Source organism: Orbicella franksi, chromosome 9 (genome assembly GCF_964199315.1).
Source record: "Orbicella franksi chromosome 9, jaOrbFran1.1, whole genome shotgun sequence".
NCBI classification, from domain to species: Eukaryota; Metazoa; Cnidaria; class Anthozoa; order Scleractinia; family Merulinidae; genus Orbicella; species Orbicella franksi.
The window spans coordinates 13,367,541-13,395,513 of NC_138153.1; the positions used below are offsets into that span (position 1 = coordinate 13,367,541).

At 38.7% G+C, this 27,973-nt stretch overlaps 3 protein-coding genes across 3 annotated transcripts; all 3 read right to left on the reverse strand.

Annotated features, from left to right (window-relative positions):
- Positions 1 to 412: 412 nt before the first annotated feature.
- LOC145498077 (uncharacterized) lies at positions 413 to 19,871 on the reverse strand. The gene is made up of 8 exons (XM_081477957.1): positions 18,942 to 19,871; positions 18,324 to 18,353; positions 17,918 to 18,035; positions 1,886 to 1,957; positions 1,732 to 1,803; positions 1,261 to 1,332; positions 617 to 688; positions 413 to 488 (listed from the first exon to the last, which is right to left on the reverse strand). The coding sequence occupies exons 1-8, from the start codon at positions 19,249 to 19,251 to the stop codon at positions 413 to 415; spliced, it is 822 nt and encodes a 273-aa protein (XP_081334083.1). The 5' UTR covers positions 19,252 to 19,871.
- Positions 9,875 to 12,423, reverse strand: LOC145498067 (neuropeptide Y receptor type 1-like). The gene has a single exon (XM_081477947.1). The coding sequence runs from the start codon at positions 12,203 to 12,205 to the stop codon at positions 11,069 to 11,071; it is 1,137 nt and encodes a 378-aa protein (XP_081334073.1). The 5' UTR covers positions 12,206 to 12,423; the 3' UTR covers positions 9,875 to 11,068.
- LOC145497351 (uncharacterized) lies at positions 19,570 to 27,911 on the reverse strand. Its single transcript, XM_081477172.1, has 11 exons — positions 27,848 to 27,911; positions 27,244 to 27,524; positions 26,485 to 26,593; positions 25,747 to 25,896; positions 23,599 to 23,763; positions 22,953 to 23,096; positions 22,354 to 22,588; positions 22,118 to 22,263; positions 21,307 to 21,546; positions 20,051 to 20,454; positions 19,570 to 19,728 (listed from the first exon to the last, which is right to left on the reverse strand). Exons 1-11 carry the CDS (start codon positions 27,909 to 27,911, stop codon positions 19,570 to 19,572), a joined length of 2,097 nt encoding a protein of 698 aa, XP_081333298.1.
- Between the last annotated feature and the right edge of the window lie 62 nt (positions 27,912 to 27,973).

Genomic DNA, 27,973 nt, shown 5'->3' on the forward strand with positions numbered 1-27,973 from the left:
CTCGGGTACCTGAGACCATAAAAACCGGCCCTGAATCTCACGTAATCAGTTTGCCTTGCCTTCTCGATGACCTTGGAAAAACATTATTTTGAGTTTTACTTTTATATAAAAAATATGCAGTTAATCTGGTGTAAAAATATCTAAACGTTTCTAACCATAACGCCGATTTTATTTGAAAACCTTATGTAATTTTCAGCCTTCCAGTATATCTTACATATATTTGCAATTAGTTTAATTTCTTTCTTTTTGAATTTTTTGACGATAATTTTAGGGTCATTGTCTATGATCAGCGCCTTTGGATTGTCAAGGAAAAGGCGATATATATATGTATTTGTCAGTTTTTCCTTCATTCTATCTGGACGATAGTATAATTTCTATCAGTTGTCCGATCCTTAAACAGACCACCTAATACTTACAGGTGTGACAGTCGCCTCGTGTATCTAAAGGTATTTCTGTTGACGATGTGAATACGGTTAAATCTTAAGCTCCTGAAGTAGCAAAGAAAAGTCACTTGTTTTAGTATATATAATAGTCGTTTTGAAGCTGCATTTAAAATATAGCCTTGAGAGAAATACCACGTGGAAGTTCTTTATTCATATGGCTTCCTTTTACTCACAAGATTTGCAAATTCGTCAAATTATTCAGGACGCCTTCCTGAATGTCAGCAAGGAGGTTTTCACTAAGATCCCTACAAGAAATGACCGTATTATAATAAATACTATTATAATAAATAATAAAACCGTATTATAGCCATAAGCCAGTTCTAGTTATGGGGTACAATACTCAAAATGCTGGGGCCTCAACATTTGGTTGTCGACAACTAAATGTTATCAACAACTATATAATTCTGTTCGATGTGTGCATTCCACACATTCATTGGAGTTTTAGTTGTCACTGTCTAAGTCAGATCGCGAGACCTTGGAACTAACGTTCACTGCATATGCTCAAAACACTACACGTTTCAATATGGTAACGATAGTTTGCGACAACTTAACCAATGATCCCCACACACGAAAAAAAGGGTCAAAAATGTCATTGTCGAAAACTGTTAGTCGTTCACAACTAAAGCCGTTTCCCCGCCTTTCCGTAGAGGGAAAGTGCTTAGTTGTCGATAGCTAAAAATGTAGCGTTTACTTGTCCACGATCCATCTCATACACTACATTTTTAGGAGGGATTTCAGAGGTCAATTAGACGTATTTTTGTTCACTTTCATTTCATTTCATTAATGAGATTTTTCCTAGCAACGAGTACTAACTTACAACGATTGAAGGCGAGATAGTCCTTTAAAAACGTCGTCATTGAGTTCCTTAAGAAAATTGTTGTTGAGTCTCCTGTAGACGTAATTAAAACACTATCAATTACAAAGTATTAATGTTAGAAATATTTATGTTAGCTTACCCCAAACACTCTTGAAATTAATGACGTCTCCCTGTCTGTAATGAATTATAGCATAATTAACAATCTGGTATATGACTTTCTAATATATTTATTTAATATGGTGGTTTATTTTTACGCGCCAGGCCGCTTAGCTTATGCGAGTGAGCAGAGAAACAAAGCTCGGATGCGCCTACCAAAATAGTATTCTCTTACATTGGATAAGATTTCATAACCCGTGTTTGATGAGTTAACAAGCGAATGTGCCAAATTGGATCTTATTGGGAACGATTATAAACTTCCCTTGTCTCATGGATGGTCATGTATTCGTCTACTATTCAATCTGTGCAACTTACAAACTTTCTAGAGATGATAAACCTCGAAACGTCTCCATTTCTAACTGGAATACTTTGTTGTGGCTCAAATCTCTGTCATAAAAGAGACAAAAGGTTAGGTTCATCTCCCAAGAACCCTTGAACTAGTGATTTACAATGAAAAGCACTGACTTACATGTAGATGAGAGATGACAGTGACTGAAAATCTGTGTTCCTCAGCTGGGCGATTTTGCTTCCACCAAATAAACTTTAGAGAGAGAGAAAGAGAGAAAGAAAAACCGATATTCAAATGCAATGTTTAACCTGAAATAAAAAATTCAAAAAGTTAGAACTCTTTCAGTCACAGCTATTAGACCAGCTTCCCTAAAAGGAGAAGAACCTCTAGCTCTGAATAGATCAACTAGCATGCGTCACAAGTATTTTTTTTCATTTTCAACCGTATAAAAAAGCATTTACACGGCTGCCATGTTGGTCCCCAAAATGTACACTAGAAAATTCATGTGCTCAATTACCAAGGGGTAGAAATTTCAACGCCCAGGAACACCAATATGGGTGCCGTGCTGTCATGAAAACGTTCTACCTCAATTCGGGGTTAGACTAGCACAGTGTTGTAGCTGAGTTTCTAGCTCAGGGATACAAAACAGTGACCCTGCCAGTGTTCAGTCCAAGGTCCAAACCAGGTAGCATTAGACCAGCACACCTGGCCAGGGTAGATTCGTGACAACCTTAATCTCGACATTAAGTACTAATGCAATAAAAATACTGCTACCAGTATTGCGATTGGTTGCGCGAGCAAAAGCGAATCAGCAATCAAACGACAGGCTGAGTACACAGATCACAACATCCACCCAAGAAACGCCCGGATCTTTGAACAAGGTATAACCAACTACCACAAGAGGCTTTCCTGGAGCCAAGCTGTCAGCGAGAGGAAACCACTCCCTCCCGATTACGTGCCTCTAATTCAGAATTTAAAAAGACAGCGGACGGGTTTGTAACGCGAGCAGTAAAGAGCCTGTTTGCATTTTAGCTCTGATGAAGGCAGACAGAAGCCACCAAAAATTAGTTAGCATAAAAAATAGGTCGGTTAAAGAGAAAATGGGTTCAAAGTTCAGTACTAAGGAAGTACTTGATAACAACAAGAGCATCTTTGTAAAACATTTTCTTAAAAGAATCCTAAAAGATTCACCAACCCGATACGAATGCAAATGAGTATTCAACAAAAGGACTTTTAAGAAAGCAGCCGTCCTTTCTATTACTGTCAAACATAATATCTTAACGGCAGCTCCTAAGTTTAGCCGAGATGTTCGTGCTTGTTTACATTGACAGTAAAAACAATTAATCTCCACAATTTTGAATTTTCCATTTTCAATTCCCTACATCCCTATTCCTCATTCTTTGTCTTAGTAAATCTGATTGTTCAAGACTTGGCGTTACTGAGAGACACAAACGTTCCTGTGTGTTACATGTAATGTGCCTTGGCTTTAACGTTACGTTGATCTTCATAGTAAGAAGCAGAAACTTTTGCTGAAAAAAAAAACGCCAGAGGTAAGTTCCTATAATGTTACCACAATTCGCAAGTCGCTGATGCTGAACTGAACTGCAAGTGGCGACTAGAGTAAAGCAAAAACGTACAGCGACAAGCGCAATTTCAACTTGTTAACGGCTGTCTTTAATGAAAGAACTTTCAATAACGAAAACTTACATCATTAGCTCAAAACATTATTGCAAGATGTTTTATTGACAACAAAAGGCAAATATTATATAATGTGTAAGGCTTTTTGTGAAATGGAAAAGTTCTTCATAACACATTACAGATTGAGAGCTTTTCTAATGGATATCGGCAAACCACACGCAACACCGAGTTGACCTACTCACCAGGTGTCTTACAATCTAATACGGAGATATTCAGCAGATATTCAGCAGATATGTAGCAGACATTCAGGACCATTGTAGTAGTTCTTCGTTAAGATTTATCAACAAATGGCACTGATCCCCTACCCTGAACCGTTATTTGAAACAACATTTGCTTATTTACAATTCATCCACAAAGCACTCCGTTGACAACAGGTTGTAAAATCTTTATTTTTGAAGGATGTCAAATATCAGATCATGCTAAAACCACTGGCGACTTAAAGAACCGAAATTCGGATTGTAAAGAACACTGTTTGTCTTCCTTCCTTCAAGATATAAATTGAATGGACTTCTGAATATTTCGCATTTGACGACCACCGTTAAACCGAACTCGATTTCGGCACACATTATCACTGGAAACTTTAGTTTCTTTTCTTCGAGTGATGTCTCAGTTCTGGATGTTGAGAAATGACATAATTTGTTTCAAACTGTCCCAGCAAATGTGAACATAAGAAAATTGAAGGATTTACAAAAGATGACGATGAAACCATGCTGAGCAAATCCGTCACACGACGAACAACTTGTAAAGCTAACAACTGGGCCAAGAGATGAATGAAACCCCCTGAGGGAACTTTTCTTCTCCTGAAGTACCTTCACAAACAAAAAAAATTCCCTTCAATTGAAAACTGAAAATAAACAGAAAATAAACTGGGTATGCTCGTTAATGTGTAGAATTTCTGGTTACAGCCTCTTACTGATTTCTGTTTTGAATGTCCGAACCAGCAAAATGATTCTTTATGTGCAGGTAAAACGCCGAACCACTAAGAAGATCACAATTATTATTCTTCATCAAGTGTGTTCTCTGGATTTCTCTGAAGTTAATAATAGAAGTGTTTATTTAAAATTTCTGTTTACACTAAGGGAACATGATTTTTTCCGAGGTTTTAATGAACAGAAATGGAAGAGGCAAGCGCGATGGAGAAAATTGATTTGCTTCAGTATATTTGCTTCTCATTTTTCTCTTCAAAGCAAGAATCAGAGCAAATTTCCCCATTAAACAACTGATATTCGATGTTCCAGCCAATGAACCCTGACAATTTATCAAATAGCAAAAATTTAAACATAATAACGTGTTGTTCTTCGTTGTGCGATGAGATAGTGGAAATTAAGAAACTTGCCATCATTATTCATAATATTACTCACAACTCGAGATTAGTGTGAATTCTAATTCTGATTCAGTTGACAGCTTTTAAATCAAAGGGTTTTAAGGAAAGTTACATCCTCAGGGCAAGACGTCTTATATCCTGTTTTATAGACAAAACAAAGAATATTGAAAAAGCTCAACTACTCACCAAGGATGGTGTTTTCTGGTGGCCAATTTGTTCTTAAGCCAAATTCGAAAATAGACAATTCTCGTGGTTATTTTCTTACAGGGGAAGAAGGAAAATGATCTTAAGGTTACAGTATACCTTCAGGGGTGTCTCGCGCGCAAGCGATGTAGCGCGTGCAGTTTAGGCTATAGATACCTAAACCCCTATATCAAATTAAAGCTTATGGAGCTGGCTATCAAACTATACCAAGAATTTTGAAAGAAAATGAATTGTCGAATTTTTCACGACCACTAAATGCGAGCGCCCGAATCACCTTTCGAAAGCTACAAGTCAAAGCGAATTTCGTTTTTCGCCAATTTAATTTTTTCCTCGGTTTCAGGGCCCAAAGCGCTTAAAAAACGTGTCTGCGTTTTGGCATATTCAATTGCAGTAAAAAGTTACAGAACATTTTCGAAATAGGATTAAAAAAATGTGAAGTGATCGTACAAAAATCGCTCTCGAAGGAAAAGTATTTCGAAATTAACAATTCCCAGACACGCTTTTGTAGTTTATATGTTAAACTAGCCACTGTCCAAATTTAAGAGCAATTGAACAAATTCCCTTTGAGTTATAACTCTTTAAAGTGTCTGCTTCAAGTGAAAAAATTTATTCGAGACAACAGCGCTAAGAAAAATTTTCTGCTTCGCAAACAAACTCCGCCCACAAACGCCTTCAACTGGGTTCTCAGATAACTAAGCCAATCAGTGCAGGGAAAGTTTACTACCGTTAACCTCCTGGTGAAATTTACGCGCGAATCTCTAAAAAACTCTTGTGTTTCGCAATGCGCTCAAGGAACCGAAGGCAGAGAGATAATTTTTCTGCAGCTCGGTTTTTCTTGAAGCTGGTCTGGCAAAATGGGGAAGACTACAAAGGATACGAACGCTAGAGTGGCTGAGCGAAGGAAACAAACAAAAGACAGCGCGGAGAGCAACTGTGTGTGGGCAACTGTGCATGGATAATATTTCAAATGGTCTCAAGGAGTCCGACGATTCGTCGATATCGGACTCATCAGAAGAGTCTCTGTCAGCATCCCTGTTATTGCTGTCAAGTTCCGAAATTTTTACAGAACCTTTCTTTTCTCTTACCACGAATATTTGCCCACCTTATACGATAACTATAGCTTCATCCGCGTGGCGAACTTTCGCTTCTTCACTCATTGATGTATTTTCATTCGTTCTTCGCTGTTTTCGCTTATTCGAACCGGTCCATGGTTTACACGTGGTCTATGTTTACTTATAACTTAATAGAAACACGCCTAATATCAAAAATGCTGGGTAGTCAGAACAACAATGCTGATCAACTGAGTAGTCAATTCGTGACATCCATACAGGTAATTCCCGCGAAAATCGTCTCGGTTGATTGCATACGCGCCATAGGGCTGTCAATCAAGAGGTAAACTTTTACTTCCGGTGAAAACGTAAAACCGCCATTTTCTCCGCCAATATTTAGCCTTTTTCAAAAATTTTTTTCAGAAATTAGAGATTATTCTTCGACCCATATTTTGACCCAAAAATCCAAATTTGAAGAAAATTGCCGACCCGAAGGTATACTGTAACCTTAAATTCACTGCCTGGGAGCATCCGACTGATGGTTTCGGTAAATTATCTCCTTATTTCCTTAAAAGAATTGTCATGTCGAAATTTCGCGATATCAGAAATTGAATGCCTGTTGCTCTCGCATTGATAAAAAGTATAGTCTTGGGCGCCAAAAAATGGTCAGTTATGATTTTAGAACTGGACGGAGAGCCAATAAACCAAGGTTTTCGGGCCAAAGACAACAAAGCCCTCATAAATTCGAGTAGACTCAAATTCTCCTGGAATGACCGATCAGATAAAATTCTATAGCGCCGCCTAAAATTAACCTACAGAGCTTTAAAAGCACTCCAGATAACCTAGAACAAAGCCTTGAGAGAAAACTGTCGTTGGATGTACCTGACTGGTACTGTCGCGTATATTCGATGATGAAAAAAGATAAAATTTTATCACTCAGCTATTCAGTTTGTTATGAGGGTCTCTGGGTATCTCACACTCTACCTTCAGTAGAGCGGTATTGACCATCAAGTTTCAAAGCAACGACGATCTTCCTCTTGAGAAGACGCACTTTACATATATAGAGGATATTACACGGTGGCGAGAAGATATGAATTTTATGTTCTCGTGGCAAGAACAATATCTCACTCGTTCGCTTCGTTCACTCGTGAGATATTGTTCTTGCCACGAGAACATAAAATTCATATCTTCGAGCCAACGTGTAATGTTCTTTTTATTATATGGAGAAACCAATTCAACAAAAGCAAAAGGCGGGAATCGTAACTTCATTGAACGATACGACACTCACAAAGGTGACATACGGAAAATACGCCACTCGGGTCCCGGATGAAGTGGCGTATGGAATCTACGAGTGGTTTAGTTCCCAGTAAAACACTCTTTCCATATAATAAACTAGACTATGGTACCAGAAATCATGCGGTTACATTAACCTTAAAGAAATCTGAGCTAGATGCACAGTGGTGCTAAGGATGTAAAAGGGTCACGGAGATGAATCTTTTGTTTAATTACGAACAATACAGATCATTTTAGCCTAGCCTTCATCGCGGCCGGCAATTTCGACGACAATGCATGGAATGTTTACCACAGAAAATAAAAGTGGTTGGGTACGTCTAAATCAATCTTTGTAAAAGCGAGTTCGCTGATCAAGATTGAAATGTGAATTTCCTCATTTCTTAGCCTAGCCTTCATCGCGGCCGACAATTTCGACGACAAAGCGTCGGATGTTTTCCACAGAAAATAAGTGTTTGGTTTATCTCCAAATCAATCTAATCAAGATTAAGAAATAAATTTCTTATATGTTCTTGTATTGACAAGAGTTTACCAATTAAAACTACGACCACAATCCAGTGAATAAGATCTTCGTGATTTTCTGTTCACCAAAGCGCGAACTTGTGAACGACCCATCAAGCCATAAGTTTAAAGAAACACAGATTTAAAATCAGTTTAACAGGAACTTTCTTATAACAAAACAAACACAACTGCCATAGTCCGTTATATCATATTTTTGGTGCCATAAAATCGCTTTTCCTTTTATTGCTAGTGGTTTTAGGCGATTTGGTACGCCAAGTTGACGCGACTCTTAAAGGAAAAATAAGTTGATCGCCGAAAATCGACATGTTCACACAGCTTGAAATATTCATCAAAAACATAAAAGGGTGGCCGCATACAACCGAAGTAGACTTGGTTTTTCTCCGGAGAGTGCGACTCCAGGAGGCACCTGAAATTCAGGCTGGTAGTAAAGAAAGGACGCCAAGACAATCTCAGATAGGCTGCAAAAGTTTTGTTGCCCATGGTTTGGCTTGATCCTGCGTACCGTAAAGATAACTTTTTCGCTTTTTCCTATTTCAGATCACAGCTTGAGCGCAAAGATGAATAACTCTTCTAGATTAATCTCGAGCTAATTTCGAAAATTAAAAAGCCTGCTTCTGTAAAAATAGCTAAATGCTGTTATTTCTGTGCGTATCAGAAAATTTGGTGCGCCAAGATGACGCGTCCCTAAAAGAGGAAACTCGTTTATCGTCGAAATTTGGCACGTCACCCAGCTTGAGATATGTATTCATGAAAAACAGAAATCATCAAAAACAGAGCACCCTGCGAGCAGAGTCTGTGTCGATAGCCCTAACCCCTAAGATTTTTCTAGAAGATCGACGGAAACTATGCTAGCAGGGTATAAACAGTCTGCCTTTTTTGCGAGTTTCGCGCAAACGTTAGGAACGTAAGAAATGAAGACGGCGACGCCAAGAGGGACGCCCAGAAAAAAATGAATTTCTATTTTATCTTTGAACTTGGCAGTTGTCTAGACCTGTTTAGTACACCTATGGATTAAAAACCTTTTTCAGGCTAAATATGTAATGCCAGCGTTCAATTCCAAACGAAAATACAAAAAAAAAAAAAAAATTAGCCGCTGTCGCTCACGTTCACCAGGACTACGCTGAACTTGGTCATTTCACGCTGCTGTTTTGCAGAGGAAGGCTAAGGAATACACAAAGATTTACAACGCACGTGCACAGACATTGTTTTGTTCATTAAACTCTTTTTGGTGGCGTTCTCGTTGCCGCTGTCGTCGTTGTTTCCTTAAGCTCGTGCGCTGACTATCGATAATTTAATCTCTAAGCACGCCTGCTTTCTAAGTGTTAGCCCTATCAGCCAATTTGCCTAAACAAAAAGCAAAAAAAAGGTGCGGTCGGGTGACTAAAAAGACCACTGAAGATGCTTTTAGTGTGTAGGTCTCATTTTATTTAACCTGAAAGCATGGATGATCACGCAGTTCGAATAAGCACACGAAACACTCAGTCAACCCTAACATCGTCAACGGTCAAGATTAATCTTCCTATTCAATGTTCGCCAAGTTTGGATATCTTTGACAGATTTTTTACCGCAGGGCTTCCTCGTTTTTCCATAACACAGCATGAGGAAGCAATAATAAAGATGCAAAATTGTCAGGAGGACTTGGTTCTGCTGTTAAAAAAATTAAGATACAAAACTAAACATAGCCAAAGTTGTAAAGGAACCACAAATCCAATGGTTGCAATTTTACACTTCATTGGAATTTTTGCTAAATATCATTTTCTCATCATGTACTATTATTTATTGATTGATTATACTTTATTTACACAAATGGACGTGCCAAAGATAACCAATAAAGGCAGGAAGTTTTAGTGAGCTTTACCGAGTGTTTTTGTTGCTTTTTTTGTTCGGAAGATCTCCATATTTCAGTAAACCATCTCAAGTGCAGCAGGTTGATACAATTTGTCAATGTACTAATGCTAAAGCGGATTTGAGTAATCTCCGAAAACATGTGGATTTGACCAAAAACTTTAGAAAACGTCTTCAAATCATTATTCGATATTATCATTTTTACAAGTCTTTGGTTACCTTGTTCTAAATCTGGGCTCCTTTACATTTTAAAGGACATTTTCCATAATTTGACCTTCCGTGAACGGTATACGTGTTAGAAGCTGATCGAGAATAACGCCTACGTACATTTCCATTTGATTTAAAGTAATTATTGAGATCATTCGGCTGATTATATCACTAATCTATGATAATATATATTAAGAATAGTTTAAGATAAGAATATTGGCTAACACGGCTTTTTTCCCACAAAAGTCACAATTCTAACTATCTTTTTGCTTTATCAGACTATGATTAAAATATGTTAAATACAGGAGGTTGATGGTGTCATAAAATGCCTGAAGATGTTAACAGTATTTGCACAGGAATTATTGGCTTGATAATTGGACAAACAACTCTTAAGTTGTCCAAAATATTGACCAATGCCAGATCCAAATTACTCACTAATGCCCAGCCGATATTAAAAATCCATCAGGCTTCTTTTCCCGCCTCCTCCTCATCCTTATTTACAATTCACGAAACGCCACAGTTATTAACTATTTCGACAAATTTCTTGAAAGATGAAAACTGGGATTTCACTTCAATGCTACTGGTAGTAAAAGGTAGACATTGTGATCGTTCCCATAATTTGACCTTCCGTAAACGGTATATGTGTTAGAAGCTGATCGAGAATAAAGACTACGTACATTTCCATTTAATTTAAAATAATTATTCAGATAATTTGGCTGATTATATCAATAATCTATGATAATACATATTAAGAATAGCTCAAGATAAGAATATTGGCTAGGACTGCTTTTTTTTTTCTCACAAAAGTCACAATTCTAATGATCTTTTTGCGTTATCAGGCTATGATTAAAATATGTTAAATACGGGAGCTTAATGGTGTCATAAAATGCCTGTAGATGTTAGTAGTATTTGCACAGGAATTGTTGGCTTGACAATTGAACAAAAAACCCTTGCCCAAAATATTGACCAATGCCAGATTCAAATTTTTCACTTATGCCCAGCCGAAATTAAAAATCCATCAGGCTTCTTTTCTCGCCTCCTCCTCCTCCTCATTTGTAATTCATGAAACGACACAGTTATTAACTATTTCGATAAATTTCTTGAAAGATGAAAACTGGGATTTCACTTAAATGCTACTTGTAGTAAAGGCAGACATTGTGATCGACCAAGGGGCGATTGTTTTCTTATGCCTCTGATAGTTAAATGAATTTCAATCGATCAGAGTCAAACTGGACTCGCTTTCGACAAACGTTTGAGATAAATTGAAGTCGTTCCAGTTTGCATGCGACGGCTTCCATCCCCCGCTGATGTCCTGCGGCTGTTGCGAATTAATGATATTTGTTTAAAAGCGTTACGGAAATTCTTGTTGAAGATAACACAGATACAAGGATTTACCGCGCTCCACAAACGCAGCATAAAGAGACACGTGAATGGAATCGCAGTGCCCAGTGCACAAATGGGTGGCGCGTTCCAGTTCCACAGGAAAATTAGAGAGAACGTGAAAACAATCAGTGGAAACGTACAAACGGCGAAGGCAATAATTATGGCCACTGACATTCGGATAATTTTTTTGTGTTGCTGATCGCGAAGCCGTTGGCGACAAGACAACCGTTGCTCGGTTTCTTTGCTCTGCGCTTTTAGTCTCCATGCAATGAAGCCATACACGATGGCTAACAAACAAACTGGAACAAGAAAAAAAATGATGAAAGTCGCTGTGAGAAATCTCTTGCGGGTTTCTTCATTATCAAATGCCGGTCCCCAATCCGATACGCAATGTGGTTTATTATCGTTGGGATTTATTACCAGTTTGAAAATGTAGAAATAGGGCGCGTGAACTGCAATGGCGACTATCCACGAACAACCAATGCAAATGAGGCGAATTTTTGGGGTGATGAGTTTGGCCTTAAACGGGAAGACAACGGCGACGAACCTGTCCATTGATATCAACAAGAGGCTTTCGATGGAAACAATAAGTGAAACATCGGGAAGAAAGAAGGAAAGTTTGCACAAAATGTCTCCCAGTAGTGGCGGACCGTCAACCTTCCAAGCTTCAGAGCCTGAAATGATATAAGCAATGGTTGTAGGCATGATGGTCAACGGGTTGAACAGATCGGACACAGCCATGTTAAAAACAAAGTAGTTGATCGACTTTCGTAGCTGCTTGTTCTTGTGAATAACCACGATAAGATAGATATTTCCAGCTAACGAAACAATAAGAATGATGAAATAGGCTAGGGTTTTTATGACCGTTTCAACTGTGGAATCGCCTACAGGACAGCCACGAGTATTGTTTTCAGCGTTTTCCTTGGTAGCTGAGAAGTTCTTGATGAGCGACACCAAAGTTGCATTTTCGTCGAACATGTTTTTGTTTTATGTTACCGTATGGACACTGGTAAATATTGCTCCCTTTGGCAGTTCGACGTCCTGAACCACGTTCCGTGAGAAGATGCAGACAACATAACAGGAAAATGCAAAAGCCGACAGCTTTATACTTAACATAATTATCATAAATGGCCTTTCAAGCTTCCAAGTCTGTGAAACTATTAGCATCGGATATGCTTGGTGTCTCATTAAACACCACCTGCCTCTGACAGAAACCAGGCATGTGTAATGAACAGCATAAATAGAGAGCCGAGGGAATTAAGACGCTACAAAGAAATCCTTTCGCATGTGGTTTTTTTTTCTCAACAGCTGAGAACATTTTCTCAAGTTTTCATCTTGGCAATTGTATTAAGACAGAAAGATAATGCCAAGGAGATGAGCCAAAACACTGAAATGAAGTAAAATGAAAGAATGACAATTGAGAGCCAAAAATATTAGCAATTGACATAAATCTTGAAGAGTCAAACTTCAATCAGGTACAGGTATAATTATTTGTTTTTACGTTTTTACTTTTTTTCACTGTTACACTTTCTGTGTAAATAAAACGGAACTTCACATAACATCTTGTTGCTTTATTTGAAAAAAAAAAAAAAACTAAAATCCCTTCAATTTGGCTAAGAAACTTTGAACTGCGCGGCAGTCGCTTTTAAATATGTGTGTGTGTGTGTGATATTGACAGTTAATGCCTTGATACCGTCAAATATTTAAAAGCAGAAGCTTATTTCATGTGAAGGTCGTCAATTTTCCATGAAGATTCAACTATTCCCAGTCAATAACATAATCACAAATTGCTTTATGTGAATTTTTAAAACAGTTCACATACAAAGTCAAGCTAATGTTGTCTTCACTTCCGTTGGGAAAATGAGGCCTGCCACATGCTATTTCATTGTCATGTCTTCTCCCAATCTACTCAGCTTAGCTGTTCATGCGGCACACTTATATTGCTTTAAGCAATTTATAACGTTAAAATGAATGAGTAAAGTCGAATTCCGTCTGCTTTATAACATGAATGATTAGCAAAATCGAACGAGCGCATAGTGGAAGCCTGATGTCTTAAGTACAAGGACACGCCGAATTTACGATACGAAGTTCAGTCAGCGATTAATATCATAGGAGGGATAAATTGTGGTAAACAAGAACAACTACAAATTTAATCCTATTTTCCCCTTTCTTTGATGCTGGACAAAAGAAACCCATTCAACTGAATCTGTCTCATTACAGTGCGAGTAAAAACCGTGTACTATCCAATTACTGACACATGAAGCGTTCATGGCCAAACATATTCGAGAAATTTGTCCTGGTTTGGATTGAAGTAATAAAATAAAAGGAAAGTGTCTTAGCAATTTGTCTTGTTGATATAGAAGTTATATTATATGTTTACTTTAATTTCCTCCACATTAACATATATCTGTGTGATTTCACGTTGTTATGCTGACATTTTGAAGTCCCATTTTAGGCCGTAACAAAGTCGTGTACGCCTCTGAAAGATTTCCTTTGCTGATATACTTTGCAGGCAGAAATTTGGCATTACTAAAAAATACATAAAACCTACAGTTATCATAATTTGAAATACAAATGTAAGGTCAGAAAATAAATGTCATAAAAAAATAATACAATAATGAATAAAAGATTTTGTAGTTGACAGTAAATACACCGTCATTATTTTGGTTAATGGAATTATGTGTGAGCTTGGTTAGTGATTCATAAGCTTCCTCGTTTATGGAAAAAGGCATCGTAGATACTTTCAATCATTGTGTACCAAGATTTCTTTCAGTGAGTCGCGACCAAATTCAGTCCCATGATCATTAAGTTTTGAAATTAAGTAGTTCGAGCGGCCTGTAACGTGACGAAACCTGTTTCCACTCCAGCCAGCTGGTTCTTATATCAGTGCTGCCCACTCATTTCAAGTGATTAATAATGGTAAAAAGACTGACTTGGGTCAAATTAGGTCTGTATCATCATCCGGGTGATTAAGAAGGCGTCGGTCGACCACGAAGTGGGAGTCCCATTAAGCGTATTATGATTAAATATCCAGGGGTTTGATAACATATTTGAATTTATTATATGGCTGAACTGTTCCGCGATGAAAAGGACAATTCTGATTGGTTTCCTGGGGGGTCCGAATTTTGCAATACGGACCGCTAAAAGGGACCGCTCATGACTTAATTTCCCCGAATTGCTTTTTCAATTCATTCACAAAACGAACAGTTTTTGGTAAGTAGAAATCTTTTTACCTTCATGTTTGGAAAACAAATTCGGTAACATGGTCGCAAAAGCGACATGAGAAACCTGAATAACTGCATGCTTATCTTTCGCACCCGCGTTTATCGAGAAAGGATCGCGAAGACCCCTAAATTTAGCAGCAGATTAAAAAGAGCCATTATAATAAATACTTTATTGAACTTGTTCGGTCTGTACTGGAGAATATTGTGTCCATGAACGTGCAAAAAAGGAACTCGACTAATATTTCTAACGATCTCGCGCTAGTTCAATAACATATATAAATTGACTACAGAAAGTCCTTTTTGCAATCATAACAAAAATAACATAACATAATATAATTATTGGCTGACAAAGGAGAACAAAGAATTGCCTTGATTCAGCTGCGTTTGTCCCATTACATCCGGGGAAATGACTTATAAATAACCAATTAGTCAATAAAAGCATAATATAAAAGAACTTATTTTGTCAAGATAAGATAGCAATTTTATTATTTGTCAATTTTTAAATAAATATATGTGCGATTACAGTGACATTTTGACATTCTATCTTCGCGACGAAGTTGTTGGCGTTTCTGAAAAAGTTTTCCCCCACAGTAAGAAAAACTCTTTCTTCAACGTAATGATTTAATTTCATATCAGGAGCCATAATCGGGGACGGAGACCGTAAGCGCGCGCCATTTCAAGTATTGGGGTTGTCCCCATGATATGGGACAATAATTCTATTTTTAGAACAAATTGCGCCATCACCTGCGTCACACGCGCGTACCTGCTGCGAGGATTTTTGCGGATGTCGCGCGGGGGAAATGGCGTCCGAAATTCCCGAAATGTTTCATGTTTTTGCCCCACAACTCAACCCGTTTACGTCTGTTGGAATTTTGCTTAAGTATTTTCGTCGTAAGCTGATCCAGTTTGAGTGAAGTAAGACAGTGTCGAATTTAGGTATGTTCCGCTGTAAGCTTATATATATCGCTGACCAAGTTGTGTTCCGACTGATGCTTCTTTTCCATGAGCTGTACATTACTCCACTTTAAATTTCACATATGTTGAAGATTAACAGCTTTTCCATTATACAGCAAAAAACTAGCTGGATATATTTAGATATAGCAGAGCTTCTGGACTTCATAGTTTCATAGCTCCTCTTGCCACACGCTTGCGAGGAATTTGTCAGTCTATCGCGACCGAAAAGTAAAACACAATAATTGCTAGTTTGAGTTTCGCTTGAATTGTAAGCAACGCTTGATGTTTCATCGAGGCTTAATAACTTTACGTCCGTAGATACTGCTCAGTTTTATTCGTGTAAAAATCCAGTAAATTCTCTGTTGTCGATGAATGAGAGCGCCCGCTGATGCGTGTTTTGTACAGTCAGTAAACACGACAAATTGTACTTCCGCCGCACTTTCGTGTGAAAGCGTACATCGAACTCAAACAAAAGCTCTGTAGTTTTTAAATATGTTTAAGATTGATAAATGTTTGAGAACATATTAAAAGCTAAGCTGAAAATATGTGAATAAAGCAGAAACAATCAGCAAAGTTACGATGACGCTTTCTTTAATCAACTTGGAATAACGATTTCGATTTTGTTGATTGGGGTTATCAAAACTCCTTGTCTATTTTCATTTTCGCAGTGTAAAACTTCACTATGGTTATGTTGAAGAAACACACATGATGTTCGTAGCCTTTTTTGCATTCGTGAAATTTGTTGCAGTATCTCAGCACAAAAGATAACGTCAAGATTTGTTGACAATTGAAAACACCGACTCGGACTTGAAAGTGCACGAGCTGCACGATGCAAATGAGCTAATTGTACGCGTCAGACTTTCCTTTCAAAAACCTTTGCAAACTCACCAAACAAGCAGAGACAATAAGAAACCATCAAAACAGGTTTTGGTTATGATTAAACATTGTCTGAGAAACTCACAATTTAACTCGATACCAGAGTAGAGAGTTTTCTTGCTATATTCTTAAGCATACGTGTAAGCTTACAACTAGCGTGAGCAGATCTTATTATTCATTCCCAGCGCGAGATTGAAGTCTTGTTTTCGACCCTGAAAAACCCACCTTTTCCGTTAGCTCAGAGCATAAAACTACATATAAGCGCCCTGGTTCATATTCCCTGCCTTATTCCCTGCCATCGCTGTGAAAAATACGCAGGAGAATCTCTCAACTGTCACCATTTGATCACGCAACGTGACAACATCCACGCGAGAGCCCCTGACATGTGCGTGAATCCGCGCGGATATATGACGTCAGGATGGCGCAATTTGTTCTAAAAATAGAAAAATTGTCCCATATCATAGGTGCGCGCGAATCCCGAGACTTACGGTCTCCGTCCCCGATTATGGCTCCTGCTTCATATTTAATATTATTATCGGCTTCCATGGTACAATGTTCTTTGCGTTTCCAGCCAGCTCAGAAATTTCTGCCTTGAAAGTAAAAAGCTCTTCTTGGGGTAAATGTTGTAAAATATGCGTCCCAGAATGCGACGGAAATTATCTTTCTCTTCTTTCTACGTGGTTCCTTTAACGCAGTAAATTAATTTAATATGGGCTCGAAGGCAAATTCAGACTTAGCTCTGACAATTTTATTGCATTATACGCATCCATAATCCATTTGTATTGGCCATGGACTATGTATAAACCGAAATACAGGGTTTGTACACATTCTTTTATGCAAAATTCAAAAACTATTTTTCATATCTTCTCCAAACCGTTAGTTTTTATTTACAATTACAGGGTTAAGGATCAAATCACACTACTAGTATTATGATGCACTGAAAACGCACACAAACCTCGATGCCATATTATACGCATTATACGCATCCATAATCCATTTGTATTGGCCATGGACTATGTATAAACCGAAATACAGGGTTTGTACACATTCTTTTATGCAAATTTATTTACAATTACAGGGTTAAGTATCAAATCACACTACTAGCATTATGATGCACTGAAAACGCACACAAACCTCGATGCCATAGGGGCACTCGATAATAATGATAATAATGTAACTGTACAGAGACGTTATGAGTTTTTGCGATTGAAAATTTTGGCTAAGAGTAACATGATTAAATACTGTGGGGTGACCGTGGGGTAGGCTCTCGTCAAGTCAGGTGGGAGTGGCTACCATACTACGGAACCCGCAGATAAGCGCCTGACAGACGGCCTTTTAGGCTCAAACTTAGACTTAACCTGACGTGAAACCGACTGGCCATCAACCTCGACTTAAAATAAATAGTAACAGTCGAAAGATTTGCTCTTACAGATTTACCATCTCGTGACGCAAAAACTGATGTAGTGAAATTAGAGTTCGACTGTCAATACTACAACTACAAACACGTAGCTACAGTGTGGGATTACCCCAATCTCAAATTACCAAATGTTAATCAAGCTTGAAAAATTAATGAAAGTTTTATCTTTGAGACTTATAGACTAAAAAACTATTAAACTTATCAGACAGCCAGACTTACAGCGCTGATGTCAGACTTGATATATTCCATGGTATACTCGCAATGGACTCTGCCGCTTCCAACACATATCGCTGTGGCATTCCTTTTACAGTGTAACATCTAGAACCAACTGGACAATCTGTGCAAAGGAAAATATATACGCGGAAATATAACATTTTAATTTTTGCATGTGCCTTTCCCCTGTTTTTTCTTTTTTTTTTTTTTTAATCCATTCTTGGGCTATATTTCATAGGCTCCTGTCGAAGAACGATTCTAGAGAAGATTCTTGTTCACACGAGGCTGCTTTCTGTATAGGCAGTCAACCAGGTCTGGCCATTGAACCATTCCCGTATGAATACCTAGGATGGTCGGTTTATCAACCCCCTGCACATGTTTAATTGATAATATATATATATTTCAGGATTACCTGGTTTCATCTTGCATTGATCTACCTCTTCTGAAAGCCAAAAGAAAAGTTATGAACGAAACTCTTTCTTCACCATTGACAATACAAACTAAAACGTTGTAAGTTGCATAAAAAGTACATAATGATTCATGTGCTTTGTTGTCACGGTATGGCAACAAAGGGCTTCGAATGATTCCCCTATTATTTCGAACAGGGGCCTGCTTAGTTTCGTTATCTAGCAAAAACTTGTCTGATTCATATTGGCTTTTGGTAAGCTTTGCAATGGGTTTACGATTCGACTAAAGCAGTGCTAGGTTTTGTTAACGTAACTCCACAGTTTGCGCAATTGTATGATCTCCTTCTTGTTGATGTAAAATTGAACCTTTTTCGGGGTTTTTGGCCAGTTTCGCTGACCTCAATTTTGACAGAACGAAGTACATTCTTATTTCTGACCTATTTTCTAAGTTTCTCGTGGTTGTTAAGAGGTAAAGAAAACCCCGTACATTTGCAATTTTGTCCTGTAAGCTTCAGTGCCATGTTGCAATTTTGGCACACGTATTTTGACCCGTTACAAGTCGAAGCTATGGAGCACTTCACATTTTACATAAATGAAGCGTGTAGCACAAAACTCTGATGTACCTTTTCTTGTGTAATACTCCGCTTTGAATCCCGTGCGCACTACCTTGCTATCAGATTTAAACACGATTAGCATGTTATTTGATGAAGATTCCAACATCTCTGGGTAATAATGACCACAAAATCTGCCAAGGGAGGTAGAATCTGCGGAATTCCCATCAAACACCTCAACATAGTCATTTAAGCATCGCGTGTCCCCTCGTTCCAGGTTAAAATAAACGAATTGAAATCTGATCACATGACCAAAAGGAGCGGTTATACGCCATTCACACCAACTGTTAGTTGTATAATATCCGGGGTAGTAAGGCGACATGATGAGACCACGTTTACCAGTGAGGTGCTCACTGCAGCCTTAAAGAAAGGAACACATCCGGTTCAATCCAACAATAAACTCATTCAAGAAGTATCGGTTCTAATATTTGCAAAGTTGAGATAGCTACTTGTACGGTCAAATTACTTGCTTAGTCGGTTTTAAAACAATGCCTTCAGGAAGTGTTTTAAGGTTAGCTGTACTAGAGGAGTTCCTTCAATGGCCTGACTGCGAATATTCTCTGCCGACTCTGGTGTAATTGTTAGAGTTCTCACAATTGTTCTTGTAAATGGGTGGAGATAGAGACATAGAACTTACAGCTTACTGGTTAGTTTTATCCTCGCTTTTTAACATAATACTGGAATTTTTACCTTTCTTGGCTGCTTTTTCGGGCTCTGCGGGGCAGTAACCATTGGTGAAGTAAGGTGCTGCTATAGCAATAAATCCTTTTCGTTGTTCTAGGTTTCCTTCAAATATCAGCTGAAACAATAATAATAAAGTAAATTATATAATATCATGAATAAAATCTAAAATTTTAAGGCTAAAAAAGTCCCGATGGAGCTGGGGTTGTTTCTCATACTGACCAGAACTGTGATCCACTTAAAGAGAAGTCTGACGCTTTGCACAAACATGAGCAATCAAATGAGTTGGATGAATAAAATAAGTATTCACTACCGATTGCCCAATTCTTGAGACTTTTTGAAAATGAACCATTTGCAACAAACGATCACACGCATGGAACAAAACCCGCCATCATGGATTGCAAAAGAATGTGACAGTCCCATCAAGCAGCGATTCTAACCAGTAAAGCCTGACTACTTAATGGTTTGGATGTCTCAGAGAGAAGCTTTCCATGTGGCATGCATGGTGGGTCTTTAAGATCATGTGACCGTATGTTGCTCAAGACCCATTGTAAAATCCAAAGAGCTCTTTTCACCTGATGTTGCGTCACTCCAGATACCGATACTTGTCCGTAACGCCAAGAGTTATCGCCATTTGACTCGTCCTGCCAGATAGGTCTTTCTCTTGAAAATATATCATCTATTTGGTAGAGTCGTAGATAATTATTGCCTGCACCAAGCAACATGTAACGGAACTTCAAGCATTTACTGTAACCATCGGCTGATCGATTATACCACGGGCTTCGTACACGGGCAAGGTTTGATCCACCTTTGCCAGATAAGGAGAAGGTAGCTAGACGATTACCTGTGAAAAAAGTGTGAAATCCAGAAATTTGACCCTTGAATATACGCATACAACTTTTTCCCTTATCACAATCAAACCCTGTTTGATAGCGCTGAGTAACAATAGCTAATGACGATAAGAAACGTTTTCCAAGATTGAGAATAGCTATTGGACCATAGCACTCCCCCCTTGTGAAAATGGGCAGGGTTTGGCCACAAATTGGGCTCCGTTATACAACATTGCTTACGCATCGACTTCTATACCACAATGTAGCTCGCCACGTCATCTGTAAAAATACTTAAACATAACGATTACAAAATTACATCGAACGTATTTACAATACATAGCTGCACTGAAAAGGACAATTACTCCAGTAGAGCTATTGTATATATTTGTAACTGAAATCTCCTCTTCTTTAAAAGACGTTGAACCTTTGTGGACTTATATTCAAACTTTGACGGCAGCTTATCAAACTCATTGATGATTCATCAAGTTAAAACAAAGAAAATCACAACAGTGAGGGAGGTTTAGATACCCAGTCTTAATTAGCACAGATTTTGACGATTTTACTTCTCCGTTTACTCCTTAGTTTTTGTTTCGATCGAGAACATATCAAACACTGAAACAGTGTTTCATCGGCTTTCCAAACACCTCGAATTTCGTCAAAAATACTCCGCTGCGCGTCGTATTTTCAACTCTCTTCTCGGTTTTTGGATATCCCGATGAAACACTGTCACCCGTGTTTGATATATTACTTATAATGCCAACCTATTCTTTGGAACTACTTAGATGTGGCAGCAGGCTATAAGAGGCCTCACACACGAGCGACAAAAGAGTTATGTGATCGATAAAAAGACTTGTGTTATTACAAACCAGTCCGATCTCGGCAGGATGAGGTGTCATAATAAACATAAGCATTCCCTTGAAGTCCATCAAGCATGGTTCCCCACGACTGTAGATCTCCGTCTCTCCTCTTGCAGCCCAAGGACATCCGATAGATCTCGTCTTCTTCAATCACATTTTTCCAGATGTTGACACCACTGACACGACCCACACCTGCTTCTTGTGATGAATTGCTTACATCCGGGCAGCTGATAATAAGGCGACCACCCCCTTAAGTGGATAACAATTATAAAAAGAGTCGACTTTCTAGAGGTCTCTTCTCATAGGAAAAGCTACTCTTTCAGTTAAAGAATACGTATAAATTAAAAGCTAGCATTAACGGTCTCAATTTTGTCGAAGCATGCGAATAAAATGTTTATCGTAACGTCATCCTTTGCATAATATCCTGGTAGAAAATCCTAAAGCAGCATATAAAACCATCGTTTCTGTCTGATTACGTCTGTTAGTATTACGCTCCGTTGAATGGCTGACAGAACCCTCTACACCACCTCCTTATCAAAGTATTAATACGAAGAAACGCAGGTTTTTTTTCTTAATCAAGGAAAATTAATGGACATTCTAATATTAAAAGTAAAATGTATCCCACGGTCGTGAGAGAGGGGAGGGCGCTTTAACATAACAGCTCTCCTAGATCTGCATTCTTCTGCCAGACGTTATCTATCCTGGCATCAACATGAGTGGTGAATAATTCTTGGACAAACTTGATGAAATGCTGGTTAACGATCTAATCAAATGAGCAACTCTGATTGAGGAATAATGTTAATTTACTTATCTTTGATACCTAGAATCACAAGGCTATCAATAGCAGCCTCATAACTGCTGATCCGTTTCAGACCATTAACGAAAACTTTCAGGTACCCGCCAAGTGAAAGCCAGGTCATACACACATTATGCCATTCTTCATCAGCCACAAAGGATGGAACTACCCTGAATAAATAAAGACATGAAATATATCAAATGCCGACGAACTACTTTATACAACGTATACAACAATTTAAACTGGAGTAAAATACTCACCAATCGTTTCCAAGAACGGTAATTGTGATACTATTGTTAAAAAAACGTATTCCAAGGGCAGTGGTCTCTCCACAACTCTCCGATTTCGTCATGTATTTTATCTCTACCGTGGATACATTTGTTTGAACCCAAGCGCAAGCAGTGACGGCTTTCAGGTCATTTTCTATGGCAACTTCATGCACTGTGATGTTTCCAAATATAGATTGTGGCAGGATAACTTGAAAATCACTTTTTTCTGTAAATCATATGGAGTAAAGCATATTAATGATTATAAAGAATACGTGGGAAATAATATAACAAGTATGGAGAGATTTCTGTCACTGTGGAGCCCAAGAGCTGTCCTTTTTAACAAATCAAGAGATAATCTAAATTTGAGGCGTACATTTCTTTCCTTTTTTTCAGACGCGTCTTCCTTTTTGTACTTTTCGTTGGCGTATGTTTTGCTTTCGAAGTGAATCGCCAGACTGGCAATTTACGATATACCGATTTTTAGCAAATTATTGTCATGTGTCACATTGGTATTTGATTTTCTTTCCCGATAAAATGGATTATCCCATTCCAATGGGCTCCATTTTCATTAATTCGCTTAGTGGACTTACCCTGATATGACTCATCTTTGGCAGTCGACACTGATGTGAATTGTTTTTTCAAGTTCTTGGCTTGCTCCTGACTGACGATTTGCCAGGTAGTGTCACCATCTTCAACTTCCCACTTACACAGCTCTCGATCAAGTCCACAATAATCTATTATTTAAATATAGGTTTAAAAACACATGTGCAGCAACGTTAAAAATATATTTTTAAAAGACTCTGAAATGAATCATTTAAATTGCAGGTAGGATCGATCAGCTATTATCCGATACTAAAATAGAATCCATTTGTCCGTTGGCTGTTCAGTTTTAGCTACACAGATTGGTAAGAATGTAGTAAGAAAAAAAAGCGGCCACGAGACGAATCTTTGCTATCTCTGCCTCTCATATGTTAGAGGTCAGACTGAGAAACAGATCACGAAACGCATAGTATCTCGGTTATGGTATTTTAAGACATAGCGAAGGAAAAATAACAAACTGGCTAAGTTAGTGTTAATAAAGGAACACCATTTTACGGCAGTTCCCATCAAACAACTCTCTGATGGACAAAACGGTGGCATAGTCAGCCATAAGGCCTTAAGGTTGCACGTATATCTGTTGGTGTTCACTAGACTCAGCAACTCAGTTAGGAACGAATAGCAAACTTAAGCTATCACCTTTGCAGTAGCCCCATTCCACGTATTCTAAGTCGTAAACCCAGTTTAAAGAACACCATGGTTTTGGCCTGTCTGGTGTCGTGATGCAAGAGGAGTGGGTGTCGTTACCATAAGAGAAGGGAAAAGCACAGCATTGTCCACTTTCTGTTTTCCACAGGCAAATATCTGTCACAAAAAAGAAAATAGCACGTTTAACGTCCAATGCACTTGGAGTAAATCGTTAAAGAAATCCCAGATTCTCGTAGCGTTCAACAATTTTAGCATAAGTTTCATTTTGCTTTCATTATGTCCTTTGTTTTCATTATGTACTACTTTACGATATATAGTTAATAGACAGATTTAGCCAAGCCTAAAGGCGGAGCTCCTGGGCCGGCTTGTTCAGGGCCTGATTAAGCTAACTCAGGATAAGTGAGAATTTTGATTTGAGAGTTTTTGTAACTTGGCGGTGAGGTTTTCTACTTATATTGTTTGGCCTTCAGAGTTTGAATGATCTCAAACTACGCAAAACATAAGCAGATGAAAATCATTTTTGTTCAAGAAAAATTTATACTTTGGATAACTTCTAATCCCGGGTTAGCATTTCGAACAGCCCGGCCTTGATTACAGTAAGTTAACCTGGCTTGTGCCTGCGATCCGTTCGAAAAGTCGGTACCTGGTCAGCGGTTAACTTCAAAAACACGTGACCTCGTTGAGCTTAAAACTTGAGTCCGCATTATGGTCATGTGATACTGGTCTGCGGATACCTTGTTTTGCCAGGTATCAATTGACCATAAAATGGATGTCCAATATCAAAGATGTACGCTGTAAACCAAGGCCGCATGTCCTGCCCATGTCCTATTAGCTGGAGTATGGCCGCCATGTTGTACGACGTCGTCGTCGTGCGTACGCGCCCACGAGGAATACCACTAGCCATTTTTACCATGAGAAAAGCGATTCACGGGTTTCTATGAGTATGGGGCTCCGCTTGGTGGCCCTTCGGGCTGCCAGAGCTCCGCTATCAGCGGAGACGTTAAACGTCGGGGAAAGGCACGTGACATGAGCAGCAACGGTTCGTGTATGCCCAAGTCACTCTAATCGGCATCATCGACAAAAACGTTCCCTGATCCTCGATTTTTCAGTGGCTGGTTTTTGAAAAGTGAATCTTAAAATTGTTTCCTAGACTCGAACGGTGGTTTTAACGTAATTTCCGTGTTGACCAAAATGGCTAATGATTTGTGCCCAAACACCATTTTATATTCGTAAGCAATAAAACAACACTACGCATGTTCCATAAAGCCTTAACATTATAGGTTACATGTGACTCTAGCTTTGCTTCCTCTCATTCTGTGAGCTCCCTGACTGGGTAAAACGTGAACGGGTCTTGTAATTCATACCCTAGCTCGTAACTAACATAACTCGAAAAAAACTTTGGCTACTAATAGCAAAGTGCCCGTGCATTTGCTACCGCAGAGGTATTCATTCATCTTTATCGTAATTTGACTCGTGTTATTAAATGTTTAGAAACGATGACGCGCGCAAAAAAGATTGTTGTTGTTGTTTATAGTGGTCAATGCGCTTAGCTACACCTAGCTAGTTCACTGGCATGCCACTTTAAATGAAGGAAACAAATATATCAACTAAACGTAATAGGCTTAAAAATCCCAACCGACGGGAGGCAGACCAGTTGGCTATTTACAAGCATGGCCGAGGAGTTGAACTAGGGTCTACCGAGAAACAACTCCAGCTAAGTGGCCAGAGCGGGACTTGAACCCGCGACCTCCGGATTTCAATTCCGGCGCCCTAACCACTCGGCCACGCTGCCTGCTAATTAAATCCTGATTAAATCCTGATTAAACTATTTCTCTAAGACCGGTTGTTGTTATTTTGGTGCTTAAATCCGCTTTCCACCGCGCATTGAACGCCAGGAACGAGAGATATACTATGACTCCCTTGCTTGCACCACACCTTAAGTACCTGAGCACTACTGCTCCTCCCACAGAAAACACAAAAGAGTAGAACTTGCAACAGCTTATTTACATGAGATAGACGATGAATTACATCGGGTTCTATTTAAAGCTTAAACTCGTCTCTTTGCAGTCTCCCTTCCCCTGATGTTTTAAACATTTTCTGATAGAAAAGAACATACAGGTGTCTTAAACTGCATCTTACCCTGGCAGACACCATAATCGGAACGAGAGTCGCCGTCTCTACACCAGTAGCTGTCGCTATCGTGACTTGTACATGAGTAGTACTCTGCCCTCAGATAGTGAAAGGGAAACTTACAACAAGTGTGATAGTTCGTCAGCCAAGTGCATGTGTCTGAATTACGAAAAAACAAAAAGGAAGAACTCGGGCTTTCTCAGAACTAAGTGTTGACAACAACAAAAACTTCGCTATATGATTCGTAGGTCTCTTTTGTAATATTATTTTCAAAATTTGGTATCCTAAAAACTGGCAATCTTAAAATCTTCAATATTAGGAAATTGCATTAGTAACAGCAAAGCCAGTATAATAAAATCGTGATTACAATATTCCTGTTGAAACCAGTGAGATATCGTTTTTGTAAGAAACTGATCACACTTACCTTTACCACTCTAAACGACCCTAGTAACTCGCTTTAACGTAAACTTATGTTTGGGTCACCTGCCGAATACATTGCTAACAAAGAAGAAATTCTCGGGCAATTTGAACGCAACGATAGCGCAAAAAGTGTAATGGGATGGTGTAGAATACTGGAAACTTAATTAACTTGTAACATAAGAACTTAGATTTAAAAAAAAAAAAAAAAACCTCTCACTAATTGATAAATGTAGAGAAGGAAAGAAAGCGAAAGAAGGACTGACAGAGGTATTCCCAAACTAATTAAAGAGAAAGTGAAATGCCTTATCGTTGATTTTAGCAATTTACCTTTTAGACCGTCGTTTGGAATGACGCTGCAGGTTTCTTTGGAAAAAGATATGTCATCCAGTCCTAGCAAAATTCGTTCGGGAGACTGTAAAGTTCCTTCAAACAAGACCTGCGGATAACAACAAAGGGAACTGTGACAAAACAGCCAGAGGTTTAGTAGTTGACTTATCTAGCCCGTGGGATTGGTCTGTTTGTTAATGTTGCATGCGTTCTTCCCGATAGAGCGTGTTTTTGCCCAGCTGACGCTCCTCTTCGAGTAGTACCAGCCTAGCCGAGATAGGTTAATCCAGGTCAAAGTTCACTGCATGACGAAACAGCTGCTAAGACAACCGATGAAGAAGTTGTCGTTTAATTCTTCATCCCAGGCTTGGCTGTATAGAAGATCTTGTGCCCAGTCTCCTAGCGCGATCTCACCTGGTCGATGGTGAAAACTCTTACAAAGCACCAGGCTTGCTTTTAAGCAGCTACGTAGCAGGTTCTTGATCGTTAACTGACGCTTTCAAGCCTACGTCACTCGGCTCAGACGACAGACTTGGAAAACTATTTCACGGCTTAACGTTAGTTATAATATTCGGTGCTTGCCATTTATATGATAAGATGACACATCAACATAACCTCAATCCCTTCTTGCATATTAAACAGCCTCTGACTTTTTCAAAGCATTGAAATGAATCAAGACTTAAAGATAGAATTTTGGATATGAGTTATATGGCTTGTGTTATAAGACTTCGTTTTTATCCTGTGCCATCATTTCCTCACCTTAAAAGAAGTGAAGTTTTGGATGAGAGGAAGCTGTACATACACCCAGCGGTTTGATCTATAAGCCGTGGACCACAGGGTTATGACGTCACTATTGTTTTCAGGATGATGAATCGAGACCTTCAGTTCAACAAACTCGTCGTTAAAATGCGATCTTTCTTCTTCGCCAGTTAAATACCAGAATCTTAAACACTGCCATCCATGTTCTCGCTGAAGGAGTTTGGTCGTCAACGTTTTGCTGATTGGGTATGCGTTTTCCGTTTTAAAGTAAAGAGGATGTCCTGTAAAAGTACATGATAATCGTCAGCCTTACAATTCAGAAACGGCCTCCTTATCAATCACATCGCATGTTAATGAAGGATGATGTTTATTTGGTCATGCAACAAATGGTTTGGCGTTAATTTTTACCTCGCACATATCCTTTCCCTGACACCTGATTTTAGCACTGAGTATCATTGTCAGCTTTTTCATACTTTCTATTATTTTTTGTTACTCCAGAAAGAACCGCAATTGGAGAAGATAAGATGTCTCCTCTTTACCGCTCTGTTCTCATTCTTTCGTTATCATCGGATATTGCGCTTAAATCAGGACCGAAATCAATTACCTTTACCCTTTGGCACAAAGTGAAAAAGGTGGAACTTCCCTCTTTTCTTAACACTCACCCACATATCACATATGTTTGAAAGCACAAGCAAATTGTCCTTACTATTTTCTTTAGAAATCTTTGTCT

Coding starts and splice junctions, on each gene's coding strand:
- LOC145497351 (XM_081477172.1), bottom strand. CDS start 27,911: ATGTGGGTGAGTGTTAAGAAAAGAGGGAAGTTCCACCTTTTTCACTTT. Junction 26,594..27,243: donor AAAACTTCACTTCTTTTAAG/GTGAGGAAATGA, acceptor TGTTATCCGCAG/GTCTTGTTTGAAGGAACTTT. Junction 22,589..22,952: donor CAAAGATGAGTCATATCAGG/GTAAGTCCACTA, acceptor TATGATTTACAG/AAAAAAGTGATTTTCAAGTT.
- LOC145498067 (XM_081477947.1), bottom strand. CDS start 12,205: ATGTTCGACGAAAATGCAACTTTGGTGTCGCTCATCAAGAACTTCTCA.
- LOC145498077 (XM_081477957.1), bottom strand. CDS start 19,251: ATGTCGCCTTACTACCCCGGATATTATACAACTAACAGTTGGTGTGAA. Junction 18,036..18,323: donor TCAATGCAAGATGAAACCAG/GTAATCCTGAAA, acceptor TCCTTTGCACAG/ATTGTCCAGTTGGTTCTAGA. Junction 489..616: donor TTGACGAATTTGCAAATCTT/GTGAGTAAAAGG, acceptor TTGCTACTTCAG/GAGCTTAAGATTTAACCGTA.